Source organism: Ambystoma mexicanum, chromosome 2p (genome assembly GCF_040938575.1).
Source record: "Ambystoma mexicanum isolate Mex_15411 chromosome 2p, UKY_AmexF1_1, whole genome shotgun sequence".
Lineage (NCBI taxonomy): Eukaryota > Metazoa > Chordata > Amphibia > Caudata > Ambystomatidae > Ambystoma > Ambystoma mexicanum.
The window spans coordinates 714,930,348-714,946,670 of NC_090923.1; the positions used below are offsets into that span (position 1 = coordinate 714,930,348).

Here is a 16,323-nt window from a genome sequence, read left to right on the forward strand (position 1 = left end):
TGAGAGAAGGCAGCTATCTAAACTGGAGGAAATAAGTTCTGCAGGACAGCCTGTCCAAATATGGTAAGGGTCCTGGAGCTGGTGTCCAAGCAATGGTGCTGGCAAAAAGCTGAGGGTGTGGCCCAAGTAGCCACCCTGCCAATGAAATTCTAGGGAACCTTCTCTGAAAAGCAACAGATGCTGTCTTTTCCCTGATAGAGTGTGCATGCAACCCATTTGGAGTAAAAACAAAGAGGTGACAGCTGGAAGGTTAATACTGAAACTTAACCTCTGGCATTGCTCTGGACAACCCTCCAGATCACTGTTCTTTGCTGTCAAGCCAATACGGAAGGGGAAAGATCATATGCAAATCAGGCTTGGTCCCACCCCAAAAGGGGCAGACCAGCCGAGCTGCTAGGTCACATGGTTGACGCCCTCCACCAGCCATCTTGCTATGGTGGTCTTAGATGACTGTGTCCCAGGGTTTCCGAACCCTGAAAGTGACAAGCAAGTCTTTTGAATGTCTTACCTGTTTGATTTTGTCAAAATAGAACTTCAAAGCTCTCCTCACTTCCAGGAAATTGACAGTGACTTCTGCAAGAGATTGAATGTCAGAAGTGAACATGGGAAGGACAATCTCCTTATTGTTGATAAAGCAGGCGAGGAGAATAATATCGGAAGGGAGGATACGTGCATTATGAGAACAACTTTTTCTTGGTGGATATGATATAGTGTTCTGAAACCAACAATTCCTATGTTTTAGTGACTCTTCTGGCTGAAGTGTGGGCGACAAGCAACACCACCGTCCAAGTCACTACATCCATGATCTCCTGAGGCTACGGGCTTGAATGTTTTGTTATGCACAGATGTTATGACCAATTTGAGGTCCCACACAGGGTGAGGCTTTCTCAATGGGTGATAATGTCTGAAAGGCCTTCCAAGTGCTACTTCACATTGGAACTGAACCTGAAAGGATGGCTTGATATGCAGAAATGGCAGCCAGATAAGAATGGCAAGAATCTACCAAAACCTAAGAGGCTGATAAATGTGGTATAAATGGCATATTGGAGCAGGTCATGGGATCGACATGCTTTCCCAATGACCAATAAAAATCTCAGCCACTTGCTTTTGTACTGTGAAAATGCAGACAGTGTTATTGTGTTCTAGATGATGGCCATGTTGCCCTTGGAATTGCCTAGTGACCTGTTGTCAACTCCTCAAGTTCCAGGGTGCTAAGCACTTTGATAGGGGGGAGGGGCAAATAACTTTCCTCTGCTACTGGACAAGAAGATTGAGATGGAGCTGCAGCAGCCACTGATTCCCCCACCCCCATTGTTTCATGATGTCCAAGAAATAGAAAACTGGTCAGCCACACGGAAGCTATCAAGATCATGGGGCATCCACCACTCTCTGAAAATCTAGTGTGAATCCTTGGAAGCTGAGTAACTGGAGAGAAAAATAAGAAAATAGATTGCTCCTACCAAGAAGGGGAGTATCTCCCCTTCAGCCATTCCCCACCTCTCCAGTGAAGCATTGTAGGTGCATCTGCGATTGAGTGAGGTTGCATAAAGATCAACTGAGAGGAACCCCCATTGCCAACGGACGACTGGCCTATAGGGAACTCTGGAGATTTCCTGGTAGGCCTCTGCACCCTGGGGCTGTTTTGTGTGGTATTTCCAAATGTTCCCATAGGCAAAGGGTTGGACTTGATGAAAATGTGTAACATGGGGCTACTTTGAACATTATTTCCAGGCCCTCTTTTGGTTCCCAGTCCACCCGTTCTAATTGCTGAAAAATAGGTGCTAACACATTCTGTCGGCTCCCCTACTAATGGTTGGAGTGAAGAAGTATTGATAAGTGATTTGCTCCTACATTCAGGTATCCTGCCACATGGACCACTCTGATGGAGGTCTTGTTGGAGATTACCCATTCCCATAGAGCCACTGCTAACTGGTCTCTTCCTCGGTAGGACTGGGAGGAAGGCTTTCAGTTCTTAGAAGGCTACTTGCAGCTCCAGGTAATGGATGTATGAAGCCTTGTCCAGCTTGGTCCAAAGGCCATGAAGTTTGAGCACTTTGAGAGTGGTCCCCAACCCTATCAATGATGAGTCGGCGGTAATCACTTCAGAGCACGAGAACACCCATGAAGGGGAGCCTCTTTCCATGCTCTCCTGCAAGGTCCACCACAGAATATTCTCTGCAAGGAGAAGAAGGATGGAAGCTCGGTCTGACTGCATCCTGCTGCTCTATTCCAAGAGTCTTCAAAGTGTAGTTGGAGCATGCTCTTCTTCAACTATGCCCATGGCACAGATAATAAGCACATGGCCATGAGGCTCTGAAGTCTCTGAAACCTCCATGCCGACAGTGCAGACTTGCACTGGACATGCACCATGGCTAGTGTCTAATCTATAATAAGTGCTCACTTTTGGGAAACACTCTGGTATTGTTAAATACCCTTAAGAACCTGATAAAGGTCAATCTCTGGGTTGGTGTTAGGTGTGGCTTTTTGTAATATATTGAGAAAGCAAGGCTCAATAGAGTGCCCACAAGAATCTTCGCAGAGACTTAGGCCTTGTGTGCTGATTACAATTTCACTAGCCAGTTAGTGTCCAAGGATGGATACATGTGGACTCCTGCCAGGTGCAGATGTGCTGCCACTGAATTCATCAGTTTTGTGAATACGCTTTGGTCTGCACTGAGATTGAATGGCAGGACCCAATATTGGAAATGTCTGTTGGAAATGGAGACCCTCAGGAATTTTCAGTGACTCTCACACATGGGGACGTGCAAGCTTGCATCCCTTAGATTGACTGAAAAAAAATCAATCATCTTGGAAGAGGGCTCTCAAGCTATGAGCTGTCTAAATTATCTTGAATTCCTCGGTGGGAAGGTAGAGGTTTCAACATGATGATCTAGGATAGCCATCAGAACATCCTAGTTCGTTTTGGGCACTGAGAGAATTCCAGTATAATATCTCACACCTGCCTAGCTCTGAGGTACAGGCTCAATGGCTGTTTCTTGTTGGAGGTTGCTGACCTCTTCCAGCAGGGCAATCTACCACCAAATATGGACATGGGGAGGGTGGGGGTCTGAGGGAGGAAGCGAAGGAAGGGAGGTATGTTAGCACTTGCACACAACTGATAATTAACCCAGGAATTCTGAATAATGTTTTGCCTTTTGGAGAGATGAAACACACATTTGCCCACTGATTAAGTGTTGAGGACCTGTCTCGCTGTGCTATTGTTCCTTTGGGTAGGAAAAAGTAAAGGTAACGAAGAAGCATTTTGCAGCTGTTCTAACTTGATTCCTCTGTGGGTGCTGGTGGAGCCATCAAGGTCCTGCACCTCTATTCTTGGTGGTCAGAAAAAACAAACAAACAACCCTTTACTTGAATCCTGTCTGATATAGGAGGATTGCGGAAAGCGTTTTGATTTGGTCTTGGAGAGGACAGCCAATGATTTACATGTCTGCGTGGCTGTTTTCTTCTTATTTAGCTCTTCACCTGTAAAAGAATGAAAGACCTCAACTATGTCAAAAGGGAAATCCACTATGTAGCCTTGAATACGCTGCCTGAATTTGGTACATTTTATCCATGCTACTTGCATCATGTCAGTGCCGAGGGTCATACATTGTCTAGCAGTGTCAAAATGATGAACAGTGACCTCTAACATATCTTATAATATCTGTTTTGTCTCTTGAAGGCTTCATTAAAGGATGACTATTTGGAAAAAGTTCTGAAAGTGGCTCAGTTCCCTCCATAGTATTTAGTTAGCGGTGGCGTAAAGTGTACCAGCATTGGCCAGTCTAAAGTGGACAGAAGTGTTGGCATATACCTTGCACCTGTACGCTTCTAGGAGCTTGACATCCTTGTTGAGCAATGAGGCTGAAGAAGCAGATGGAGCATTAGAACTGCTGGCTTTAACCACCAGGATGCTGTAGCAACCAATGAAAAGTGGGGCTGGGGGTGGGAGGACACGTTTGTTTTCTGAGACCAACAGCCTCTATTGGCCCTGAATCTTCTGTCGGACCATGGGTTTCACGAGCGTGTTTTATGCCATACTTTCCCTGCTTCAGTCAGGACATTCTGTGTGAAGACTTAAGCATCAGTATTCTGAGAGCACTCTCGACACCAAGGAAATGGTATCCCTGTTTGCGTATCTGTGGTCTTGCTATGTGGGCGATCAGGGACTGGAACAGCAGAAGGCCCAAGCTGAGGGAGCTAAGAAGCTGGCACAGGCTCAGTTGGCGCAGGGGTTGCAGGGCCTTAAGGCAGCAAGGGCGTTGGAGACGCAGGATCTGATGGAGGTGTGGATGTTGGAGCCAGAGAAATAGGCTCTTTAAAATATGTTGTCTTGGCCTGTGACATTATGAGGGAATGAAATCAGTCTAAAACGCTGTCACCATTCATTGTCTGAGATGGACATGCACTTGAGGTTGAAGCCATTTGGATAGATGCTGCAGTGGTAGTGGCTGTCTATGTGAAGGGAAGTAGGAATCGTGGAAGTGTTTGGCAATAGAGTTTGTGGGGCAGCTCGTGGACCAGTCTTCCTGGTGCCAATCAGGCAGGGAGGTTAAAAAAGCTTGTGGTGCTGAGGGTGGAAATGGAATCGAAGAGGACAATACCCTAAGGCACTTACAGAGGCATCCCCTGCCCTTTCCACCATCCTACATCCTTAAGGGCCCGGCACACTGCATCTGAGTGAGAATGGGTGGGCTTGTGTCTACCAGTGTGGAGAGACTTTCCAGTACTAGGGACCAAAACATTGAGCATTGTCCCAGGATGTACAAAGGCGTTAAAGGTGGCACCCTCTGGGTGTTTTGTGACATGATGGCACCCCTTGGCCTCTTGCCTACTCCATTCTTATTTTGTTTATTTATTATTTATTTATTTGTTACATGCCATAGCACACAGGCATTAGGGAGCACATTAACACAAGACAGGAAGATTAACAGGACAAAGAACAAGTGTGGCCCCTTGGTGGAATCACTGGTTAGAACCTTAATGTTCTTGCTCCAACCCTGATAGGTCTTGGATGATCCAAAGGACCCTCTAAACTCAAGCAACCCCCAGAAATGAGCCACACCTGCAGGGTGCCAGGGTTTAAATTGAGTTACCCTTCTGTGGTGTCGCTTCTTCTGTCCCCTGTTGTGTGACAGCTCTCGCACAACAAAACCCTTGACGTGATGCCAAAGATTCACAGCTGGCACAAGCGTCACATCTTTGCCCGGAGCGGAGACAATCTAAAGCGAGGGCATAGGCTGGGGGTAAGTTTGGTCACAGGATGGCAGGAGTAACAAACCCAAAATTGAAAAAAATAAGTTGCAAAGGAAAAAACAAATCAGTTAATTAACAAAAGAAATGCTGATCAGGTGCTGGATGCATCTAGTTCCATTGAACGGAAAAAAGGACTGACGGGTGGTGGTTAGCTGAGGCAACAGGGGCTGGGTGTGCCCAGCGCTGACACGCCTGTGAGTGTGCATAATATGTAAAGGGTAAAGTCAATAGTGTGCTGATGGACTGCGCAGAGGACTCAGTTAGTGAAAGATTAATTCCTTGAATGTTCAATAGAAATACAAACGTTCTTAAGTAAACAAAGTATGCAGAGTGATTTATTGCGGTCACAGCCGACACGTGTTTCGACCATTAAAGTCGTCCCCAAGGCAATTGAGTAAAGGGATAAATCCCTGAACTTGGCCTGTGCAGGGACATTCTATGACCTTTGAAACGCAGAAGCCTTGCATCAGGGATTCATCCCTTTACTCAATTGCCTTGAGGACGACCTTAATGGTCGAAACACGTGTCGGCTGTGACCGCAATAAATCATTCTGCATACTTTTGGAACTGTTGTTTACTTAAGAACGTTTGTACTTCTATTGAACATTCAAGGAATTAACCTTTCACTAACTGAGTCCTCTGCGCAGTCCATCAGCACACTATTGACTTTACATTATCACCAGTTGGAGGAACCTGGGGGATCCTCCGGTGCTGTTTCTGCTGCATTGGACTGCTTGTGTCCTGGAGAAATAGAGCGCACCACGAACAGTCACTCCCCGATTTTCGGTTTGTTTATAATATGTCAAGGGAAAGGATATTTTTCAGTGCGAAAGAGACAGGCTCCCATTGGTATGGGAGAAATGGAGACAGGCGGTAGGAGTATTGCACTGGGAGAAATTGATTGAGTTCATCAGGGACTGGAATGGGTGTCATGGCCACTGATGTTTTGGGGACGAGAAAGTAACAGGAGTTAAACTCCAGCCCTTCCTGATGTTCCAGGACCTGCTCAATGGCATGCAACTAAAGAAGCCTTGGAATCTCGATTGACAGCTCCTGTGTGGATCTTTGAATTTTAAAGGTGAAGTCCGTGAGACTGGTGGAAGCGTGATGGATTAACTTTAGAAAGATGGGCCCAGTGTTATCCTAATCTACAGATGGTAGAAGTGTGAAATGCTGCTACTAACGCGGGAAGGATGTTCCTAGGTGGAAATTGAAACTGCAGTCTTCGGTAAACAAACAGAATTCTTGGAAGGGTCCTGCAGCAATAGTGGCCAGTGAAGATTTGAACTTCAAAAGTAAATTCTACCTCTAACACTGACTCCCACCCTCCCACTAGAGCGGGAAGTGTCTTTTGCTGATTGTCTTGATTTGAAAGCTGGAAAGCTTGTGAAGGTTTGTATATTTCCCCAGAGGCTGACAAAAAAAGTGCAGAGGGATTTAGCTGTTGCCACACCCATCTTGCAATCCTTCAACCTCATCAGTGTTTGATGAGAAAACCATTTTTAACATTAAAGCACAGACCTCTTTCTTGCACCTCTGGATATAAACTGTACACACAATGGCCCGGTAATTGGTAACCATAAATTCCTTATTTGCCTTCATGTGTTGGCTAGGGGATTCTTTACAACCTCAGAGCCAAAACAAGAACTCACTAGCATCCACTGGAAGCAAGTATGAAAATGTGTCCAAGTGTTCTCCTTTTTCCTGATTATTACATGCCAAAATAGACTCTGTATTTGGTTGCCATAAAGAAAGTGAATCATTTTAGCAGGGGTTTGTAACCTTGTTTTCCCAAACCTTAGATTCTTTGCTGCTGAGTATGGAAGAGGAAAAAGCAGACCTGACCCTTCCCAAGAACTGCTGAGCTGAGGAGCCTCAATATGAGTCATCTTCTAGATGGACAAGAATTAATATTAGCGAACACAATTTAGCCAGAGGTTGTGGTAAAATGCTCATATGTCACCCAGAGCATGAAGGGAATGCTAAGAGGTGGATCCTGAGATCCATGTTGCAACTACCTCATGAGGCCCAATGAGCATCGAAGATGTTTGATGTTAACTGGGCTCCTGCAGAAAGGAGGTGACCTAGCGCTTTGGCTGGACTCTCCCTTTTGGGATGGGATCCAAAGTAATTCCAGTGATTAGGGATCATTTAAAACCTTCTAGAGATCACTCTTTAAGCTTCAAAATGTTCCACTGCTGAATAGCTTTTGTCCAATAAAGTTCAAAATCCAATATGAGTGTACAGTAGTAAAGTCTTTTTTTATCAGGACCGGTATCTGTATCCACTTTGGGAACTTTTGCCGTTATTGAATCATGCTAAACTGACTGAGCTAGTAGAACATCCTTTACAAGTGGCCCTGGACAAGTAGGACCTAATATCACTCAGTATTAGGGAGGTATTTCTGTACCCATATGGGCCTTGGTAGTCTAATGTGTATTCTATGTATGCAGACAGTTACCTGTTAATTACCACTGAAGGTAACTGGGGAACTCTGGGGGATATGGGAATCCACCCACTACATGAAGTAACACCTAGAGGTGATTTATGGGGAATCCTGTAGAGCTCCCAGAGTACTTCATAGGACCCCGGCTATTTGACCAGGAGTTGCCCATGTCAGGAAAAATCACTTGTATCACCTACAATTGACTTTGAGGGAGAACACCCCCTATTGGACACCCATATAAAGAACTGCTCATCCAATCATAGATATCTGCTGTGAACCTCGAAGGGTTCTTATCGAAACAAGCCCAGAGGGCCAAATCTCTGGGTCTCATCATCAACGACACCCTCTACACATTGCTAAGAAGAGACAAAGGTCATGCTACAAGCTACCACTCCTGTGCAAAAAAAGTCCTTCCTCCAATCCATTGACTTCAGGACTGCCGTCCAATCCCTACTACTGTCACACATAAATGGGGAAAACACTCCTGTCAGGTGTCCGCATACTCAAAGCAGTTAATTTTCCTGCAGCAAGATGGCACGAGGGCATCAGGAAATTCAAGCATATCCCCCCCCCATTCAGAGAGCTACACCCAATGCTGATACCAAATTGAATCATCATCAAGACAGCCTGCATTACATTTGAGGCAGTGTCAACATAAGTACCAACTTAATAAGTTGAAAAGCTAGTCGGACATCCATACAGCCCCAACGCCACTGTGCAGGAAAGAACTGAAACCCCCACTCTTCAATCAATGCCCTAAGTCCCCTAGCACCAGTTGGTGTAGTACCTCCTGGTATCAATTTTGGAAGCCTACACAATATGAGATGTAAGTTGCTTACACTATGTACAACACTAGATGGCTATCAAATAGGTTTGTGCTTTAGAAAAGTCATACAGGCACTTGCTATTGGGGATAACGCCTAATCCACCACAACTGTCGCATTACGCTCTAACACGTTGAAATCCACCAATCTTGGTACTTGCACGTTAGCATAAAAGAGGTGGCTGTGCAAGTGCATGGCCTTATGATGGGGTGAACAAAAGGCAATACAGAAAAAGATGATGCAATGAAAACCGTGCATCTTCAATGGTGAAAACATAAGAGGCAGAAACGCAGAATCATGCATCAGCGAATTTACCAGCTGCCCCCTTAGCACTGTGATGTAATTTGAATAATCAAAATCCTCTTATTCAGATAAGATGATGGTTTCACCTGTTGGTTCCAAAATAGGGTGCTCTGTGATTTCTTCTGGAGCCAGAGGGATTCAGGCAACATTCAGTTACCAGATGCAACCATGGTAATGTTTTGAGCAGTGACATCAAGTGCAGTGCTTTTTATGCTGCCAGCAAAGACTATAAGCAGACGACGACTCTGGTACTGAGCACGGTGCCAATGACTTACAAGTCTTCTTCACCTTTTCTATCTTGCCTCAGCATCTTGGGACATCTTGCTTGATTTTAGACCTTTTTGCCAAAGTTGTACGATTGTCATGTACTGATGTTTGGCACAAAGACCCTGTAAAGAGATGGACTTCACTCCACTCCTGAATTTGCCATTCACGAGAGAATATGAACAGGTTTAGAAGATGTGGATGACGTGAGGAATCTTATTGACTCCAGCACATCTGATACCTATTTGAATTGGTGTTGAGGGATGGACGCCCCTTTGAGGCACTTTTCTTCCCTGGTCTGTGGTGAACAGGCCATTAAGTACTGCAGGATCACTGGTCAAAGCTCCAGGAACTTCCCCACAAAGAGGTACCCGTGTGCGTGTATGCTGGGATGACTCTGCCCTAATGTGGCTGTTAAAGACCCGAGAGTGGGGGTGGCGACCTTCAAACTTGCATTGGAAGGCAGGGTCTGCTATGCACCACGTCCAATATCAAACCCCTTTGCCTGCATCTGATGGTGTGTGACCCAATACAAAATCAATATTAGTCTGTGGTACCTGGCCATTGCCTGAAAGGACTGCAGCAGTACCCAGAGAGATCTCAGTGTCCATCCCACACAGACCACAGAGGAAGCCGCTGGGTAAAGATTTCCTAAGCATGTGAAACAGGCCCAAGACAGCTCAGCTGCAGGGAAGGGTCTCTGGTAACTGGTACATTGTTTTAACCGGTTGTAAATGACAAAAAGAAGCAATCAATTAAAACAATTATAAAACAGTTGGACACTCCTTCATGAGTGACCTCTGGTATGATACAGCCGAAAAGGGAAGCACTCCTTGGAAAAAATTTGACCAAGCCGTGGTAGTTTGTGATGTCCTATTTGTAGAGTTGTGGTCAGTGCTGAGGTGGCATGGCACCCAAGTGAAAGCCTTTACCAGCACAGCTTCCATGTTTTCTCTGATGTGCTTTCCCTGGCCACCATGCAGTATCTCAGGCAATTCTCAAAAAGTTGGAATGGAAGGTAGACCAGAATGTCAAAGTAAATAGCAGACTCTTGCCTTGCAGTTCCCTAAAAATTTGCCAAGAATCTGTAGCCTTAATTTTCTGTGTTTGCACACAACACACACAATTCTTCAATGCAATTACCTGTTCAACTACAAGTAGGAGGTATTATGTGCGGGGTGCTTGTGTCCAAATGTAGAAGCATGTATCTTTCAGACTGATAGTTGCCATTAAGGTACCATCCTGCAGAGATGGAATACATTGGAAAAACATTTGCAATAAGAGAAATTAAAACTTCTGTTCTCCATCAAAATTGTTCAAGAGACAGATTCATCATTGAATGAAAGCCATCTTGCAGCTTGGGAAGCAGGATGGTATCTGAGAAAGACCCTAAGGGAAACAGGCTTCAAATCACATTTTCAAATGAAATAGAAGACCCCTTTTTGAAATGGGGAGGACGCATGTCAAACAGGTGACAGTGTTGTGGGAAATAATAGAATTGGATAAGTACCTCGTGCAATGCATCAAAGACCCATCTGCTGTTAGGTTTGCCTTCCTAACTCTAATTCTAACTCTGCTGATCACGAGGAGACTTTGGTCACAGAAAACATGTATCAACATCAAGTAGAACTGGAGGCAGTAAAGTCCATACTGGCTGGTGCTATCCTAGCAGCATTCATGGACAGAATAGCATCTCTTGCAGTGCTGCTAACAACGATGACACTGCATGCTTTCTGCATGCTGTTACTGCTGTTGTTGTTAAAGTAGGTTTGCTGCAGTGAAACAATGAAAGTAACTGTGCTACTCAGGTACTCACATTGCTTTTGCATTCTCAGTTCATCTCTTTGACATTTCCATTTCTGATCCAGAGACTGTGCATCAAGGGGCATATTGAGAACCTGAGTCTGAACCCTGAAATCAGTAACCAGGAATGCCACCTGAGTTTAATTACTTGTTACTTACTGAGGTGTAGTCTGTTCACTGACGTAGAATATGGCACACACAATTGTGGAATGCACTTTACTTCATCAGTCTCTTACCTCGGCTCAAATGCCATGCATAAACTTGTCAATCAAAATGAATGTGCAACCAGTGAACAATTTCAAAGATGCACATGTGGAAGCCTTACTTTACCAATCAGCTAGCTTCTTACTTAATGGTCAGGCGGTGCAACCAAAAACTAATTAGGGTTCAGAGAAGATTTCTGGGAAATAGTTCTGGACATGTGACCTAGATGTGGGTGCCCTCTAGCATTAGGAATGCTAATAGGTGTGATTCAATACTTCTTCTCTTGTCTCTGAGCGGATGCCTGACTGTTGTTGGCAAAAAATGTCTTTCACTGGCTCAAAAACATTTTTCAACAGTGGAATACCCAGTGCCAATCACGTTGAAGGCTTGAATAGAAATCTTTGTAGGTGGTGTTCTACTTCCTTGGTGGATATGGGCAATAAAATACATCAATACATCTGGTAGAGATAGAAAAGGTAGCTAGCTATTCGTCAACTGTAATCCTCAAAAAAGCTATAAGAACCAGTGTCCTCTTCCTAAAGCAATGGAATTCCAATTAATTCCTCATTCTCTCCCTGAAACACATTTCTGAGAATCATGGGTTGCAGTGGAAGGTCTCAAAGTTGAGAGTGCTTATATAGGCATTTCCATTGATTGGTCTGCTGCATGTAGTTGGATGTCAAAATGCAGGTTGGTGTTCATGGCAAGTATTAGGCCGTATGTCCATTGGTGTCAAAAAGACTTCCTGTTTAGGGCTTGAGTCTGATGACTATGAGATCATAGTTTGCTTGTGGCTGACATCAATGACTGTCATCTGAGGAAGGTGTAAGTGTGCCGAATGGGTGTTTGCAACCATTGCCCCATATGCGGGTGTCCCTGTTTTCAGGATCACCATGGGTGACTCAACCTCACAAGGCTTTAGCCTGCCGAGACCTTGACTATTTTCTTTCATTGCCTTACAGCACCAGATCTAGCAAAGAATAGCTGGTAAAAAGCTCCAGCTTATATGAGAGTAGTATTAAAAGTTGAGTTTACTAGGCTGACAATAACAAGGAAACTATAGCTGGCTGGAAATCAAAATGCATTGAAAGCATCATTGGTTTAAGTGCTACAAAGGTGAGGGCATTGCTTTGCTAAAAAGGTCAGGCAGAGAGGAATATCTCAATAGCTAGTGCAGCAATGGGAAAGAGTGTGCTAGTTTGCAAGGTAAGCCAGGCAGGTTAAAGAAGCATGCTAAAGTCAATGTTACAAAGACCTGATGTTGCCAAGCAGGTCAGGCAAAAGCAGCGACCTTACTAACTATAGGGTTAGAGGACACTAACTTGTGGTATATAAAAAAAAGCACAGCAGAAATCACTAGGGTGTTAGCCATAGATGGGTAGCTGAATACAAAGTCAGGTAGAGACCACATGTTTTCTGAATAGAAGGTAAGGCAGAGAGCACTAGTTTGCTTCATTAAGAAAGTATTACTGAAATAACTAGCTTGCCAGTGGCAAAAGTAAAGGTAGCACTAACCTGCCGAATAGAATTTCATGCAGAGAGCACAAGCTTGCATGTTAAATGAAGGTCATGCAGAAAGCACAAGCTTGCCAGACACAAGAAAGTCAGACATAGAGCACTAGCTTAACAGCTAGTAGAAGGTCAAGCAGAAAGCAGTAGCTTGCCAGATGGAAGAATGTCAGGAAAAAAGATCTAGCTTGCCAGAGAGCAGGTCAGGCAGAAAGCACTAACTTCCCTAGAGAAAGTCAGAAAGAAAGCACTAGCTTGCCATATGGAAGGTCATGTAGAGAGCACTAGCTTGCTGTCCGTTACCTGCGAATGTATCCGCCACTCATGATCATTTGCTCTCTCTCGTCCGCGACTCTTGACGGCTGTGCAGAGACCACCCCATCCTGGCCGTTGCCCCACACCGCTTTGTAGGCTTCACTTGTCTTGATGTTCTTAAGCCTTGGAGAGAGTGGAATGGATACAGCATGATGGGAGATTCTAAACATTCATTCCGAGGTTCTCCAGTCCTGCTACACAGATATCTAGAGAACCCACTCGGTAGGCAGAAGCAAGACCTTCAGTCACTTTACTGCCAGCATGCACTCGCTCCTAACATGCAGTAACAGTGGAGCATGCAGCTACTCCCAGCATGCCGTGACTTCCAGCATGCAGTCACTCCCGCGTGCAGTTGCAGGTGGCAGGTACTTAAGGCATGTAGTCATTCTTAGCTTTAGATCACATTGTGCAGCCACTCCTAGCAAAAGTTCAATGGTGGTGAGGGGCCAGTCACGAGCGGCATGCAGGCGTCAATTTGCTGCATTCATTCTTAGGCCACAATTCAGCCAGACAGGCAGTCATAGGGAAAGGACAATGCAAAACAAGTACATTGGACAAGGTAGAAAGTAAAGAAGAGAGTTTACTTCCTAGCCTAGACCATGCATAGGACTGCTCCGCCTAATGTAGCATAGAAGACGGAGAGCTCTATTTGTGAATACAATGGATTCATTTGAGTCAATGGCATACTTTTTTTTGTCACCCGAACCGTGTATTATGATCACCAAACATCCTAAGAGTGAGCTTTAGGGTTGACTGTTTCACTAACACACCTGCAGTGAAGCAACACTAACTCGAGATTGAAATGCAGAGAGTTCACCTGGTGAATTTGCCAGGTGATAAAGTATTTATGGCAGGTATCTGCCAAGGAAATGTGCATGGAGCATTGTCAGGGGCAAGTGTTTTCCTGTCTAATACCTGCCCTGGAATTGCATGCGCTGTGGAAACAGAATCAGCGGTCTGCAACATATCTAGTCTGGTTTAACAAGGTGTATGGAAAAGCAAGCCATGTGCCTTAGACAAATGTGCTTTGGCAGCAGGTATTTTAGAGGATGATATAGAGAAGCTCAGTGTTCAGGAACATCTCTGCCCTAGGATAAAAAAGGATTATGGAGTGTTCCTGAAACAGTATTGCCCTGGTTTACCACAGACTTTGAGTACAACCTAAGCATTGCTGAAACTTATTTGCCTTCATTCAAATAGGATATAAGGGAAAAGACGGATGTTGTGGCAACATATTTGCATGTATGCAACCAATAATTTGGATAACCGATTGTCCTTGTAACATATCAGCCCTACTATAGCAGGCTTCTTATAGAGAAGCCCAGTGTTCCCATTTCAAGTACAGAGAGTTTTGAAGCCACAAATAGAAATATTACTGAACTCCGTTTTGCTGACAGGCATTCACACCACCCCCGGGCTCTAACTCTCCCCCGCAGCGAGGCAGCACTGTATTTTCCCATGTTTGATCGTTGCGCACCAGTGTTTATAAGGGATGTAATGAGAGGGATTTTCACTGTGTGCCCCATCTGTCTCCTGTGTACAGAGAGACGCTGCTGTGGCTCAGCGTGCATTCCCATTTTAGGCATCCAAGTTTCTGTCTGTATAAATAATACACTGCAGCATGCAAGTAGTGGTGGGCCGTTGTTGCCATGGAAACTAGAATTTTAGGAATCTCCCAGCTGGCCAAACAATAAAGAAGTAGCTAACGAGAGATGACATTTATGTAAGGGAGGACCCCAGACGTCCGCCCAGCATCAAATGGGTCATCGACTTCTCCCTTTGGAGATGATGTGGAAGAAAGATGCAATGCCCAGTCTGTGATATCACTGGAAAGGAATAGATACAATTGCATTATGATACAAGGTAGGTGTCAAAATGGGCTGATTACTTACCGGCAATCTTCATTAAATCTATTCCATCTTCCTCGTCATAGTCCTTACAAGTATGAGGGGCATCTCTGCCAAGACAGGTACACTCGTAATTGCTTTTCTCAAATATCAATTAATTATTCAGATCTCCTAGATTCACCTAGCCACTCTCCTACTGGGGAGGGTATAAGAGCCTCACTTGCCCTTTAACAGCGCTTATACTCTTACGAATATGTTAAATCATGACTTTGAAAAGGAAGATTTATCAGGAGTATTGAAGATTACTGGTAGATTATAAGGCCATTATCCCTTCTTCCATCTTCCTTGTCACTGTCCTTTAGGTCAGAGGGTGAACCAAGAAGGGGATCGATAAACAGAAAAAAAAATACAGAGATAACTGGTGGTAAGCCTATTGGGAAATTGTACATAATCCTGTATTCAAAAGAAGACTGTGTCCTGGACTGCCTTGCCGAAGGCTCTGCCTCTGCAGCCAACATTCAATGTACAGTGCTTGATGGTATTGTGGGAGGCCCAATTGGCTGTCCTGCAGACATTAAGAAGAGCAACTCTGTTGAAGGCTGCCCATTAAGTTCAACCCTCTGGTGCTCTTCCCCAATTCCAATGTCTACCAACTCCTAGGCCCTAGAAGTAGTCTAATCCACCACTCTGGGTGGAAGGGAAGGGTTTTGTTTCCTCTGCCAGCTTGTCCAAAGTTTATAAACATGGAGTTGCAGAGCTGAAGGGGGCAGTCCTTTCTAGGTATATCTTTACACACAACGCAGCATCTCGAGAGCTTCGAAGAAGAGGCCTCTTCGGAGGACCCAAGGTGGGGAAGGACAATTTTCTGATTTAAGTGAAATTCCAAGAGGGCCTTGGGTGTAAAACTCGGAGGCGGATGCAAGGCACCTATGGAGAAAAATACAATAATGTCAGTAAACTTACCATGCAGAGAAGTACACCAGGAGAACTGTCTGACCTGAGAAGCAAAGGAAGCAAATAGGAGGCGGGTGGGGCATGAGAGACTCTTATATACTCCCCTAAACGACAAATGCTGAGGGAACATAGGTGAACTGATGAATTAATCAAGTTTGATTGTTTGAGAAAAGGAACCAATAAAGTGACTATCTTGCCTGGGATGTCTCTCAGAATTGCAAGGATTGTGACATGGAAGATTTAGCAAGTGGTAATAAAAGGTTTGTGACGGGGTGGTATGTGAAATAACCCATGTAAACTGGTGCATAAAAGAAGATTAGAATCTGGATGGGGAACCTAAGAAGGGCAGGCCTAGACGTGCTCCAAAGATAGCTCGATCATGCTTTAAGCTGGCAACTTTAGACCAATGAGCCTGAACTCGTCAGAGGTGACACTAATGGGCTCAACTGCAGGATACGGAGTAACAGTTTAGTACTAGAGAACTGCATGGCAGGCCAACCCCACTTGTGTGTTCTACAGAGTGGCAATAGGGCAATCATGTACGGAAGAGGAATTGAGGTGGTCTACATTGGTTTAGGAAAAACCTTCACAGACGGAAAAT

The 16,323-nt window shown here is 44.7% G+C and overlaps 1 protein-coding gene across 5 annotated transcripts in view; it reads right to left on the bottom strand.

Moving 5' to 3' along the window:
* LOC138566707 (synaptosomal-associated protein 25-like) overlaps positions 1-16,323 on the bottom strand; it is a 940,697-nt gene that overhangs the window by 323,568 nt on the left and 600,806 nt on the right. For 3 of the 5 annotated variants that reach the window (XM_069644300.1, XM_069644298.1, XM_069644299.1), the window contains one exon: positions 12,910-13,044. The exons of the other annotated variants lie outside the window; for them this stretch is intronic. In XM_069644300.1, the coding sequence (XP_069500401.1) occupies positions 12,910-13,044 (135 nt within the window). The remainder of the gene's footprint in view (positions 1-12,909; positions 13,045-16,323) is intronic. 5 annotated transcript variants of the gene reach the window in all.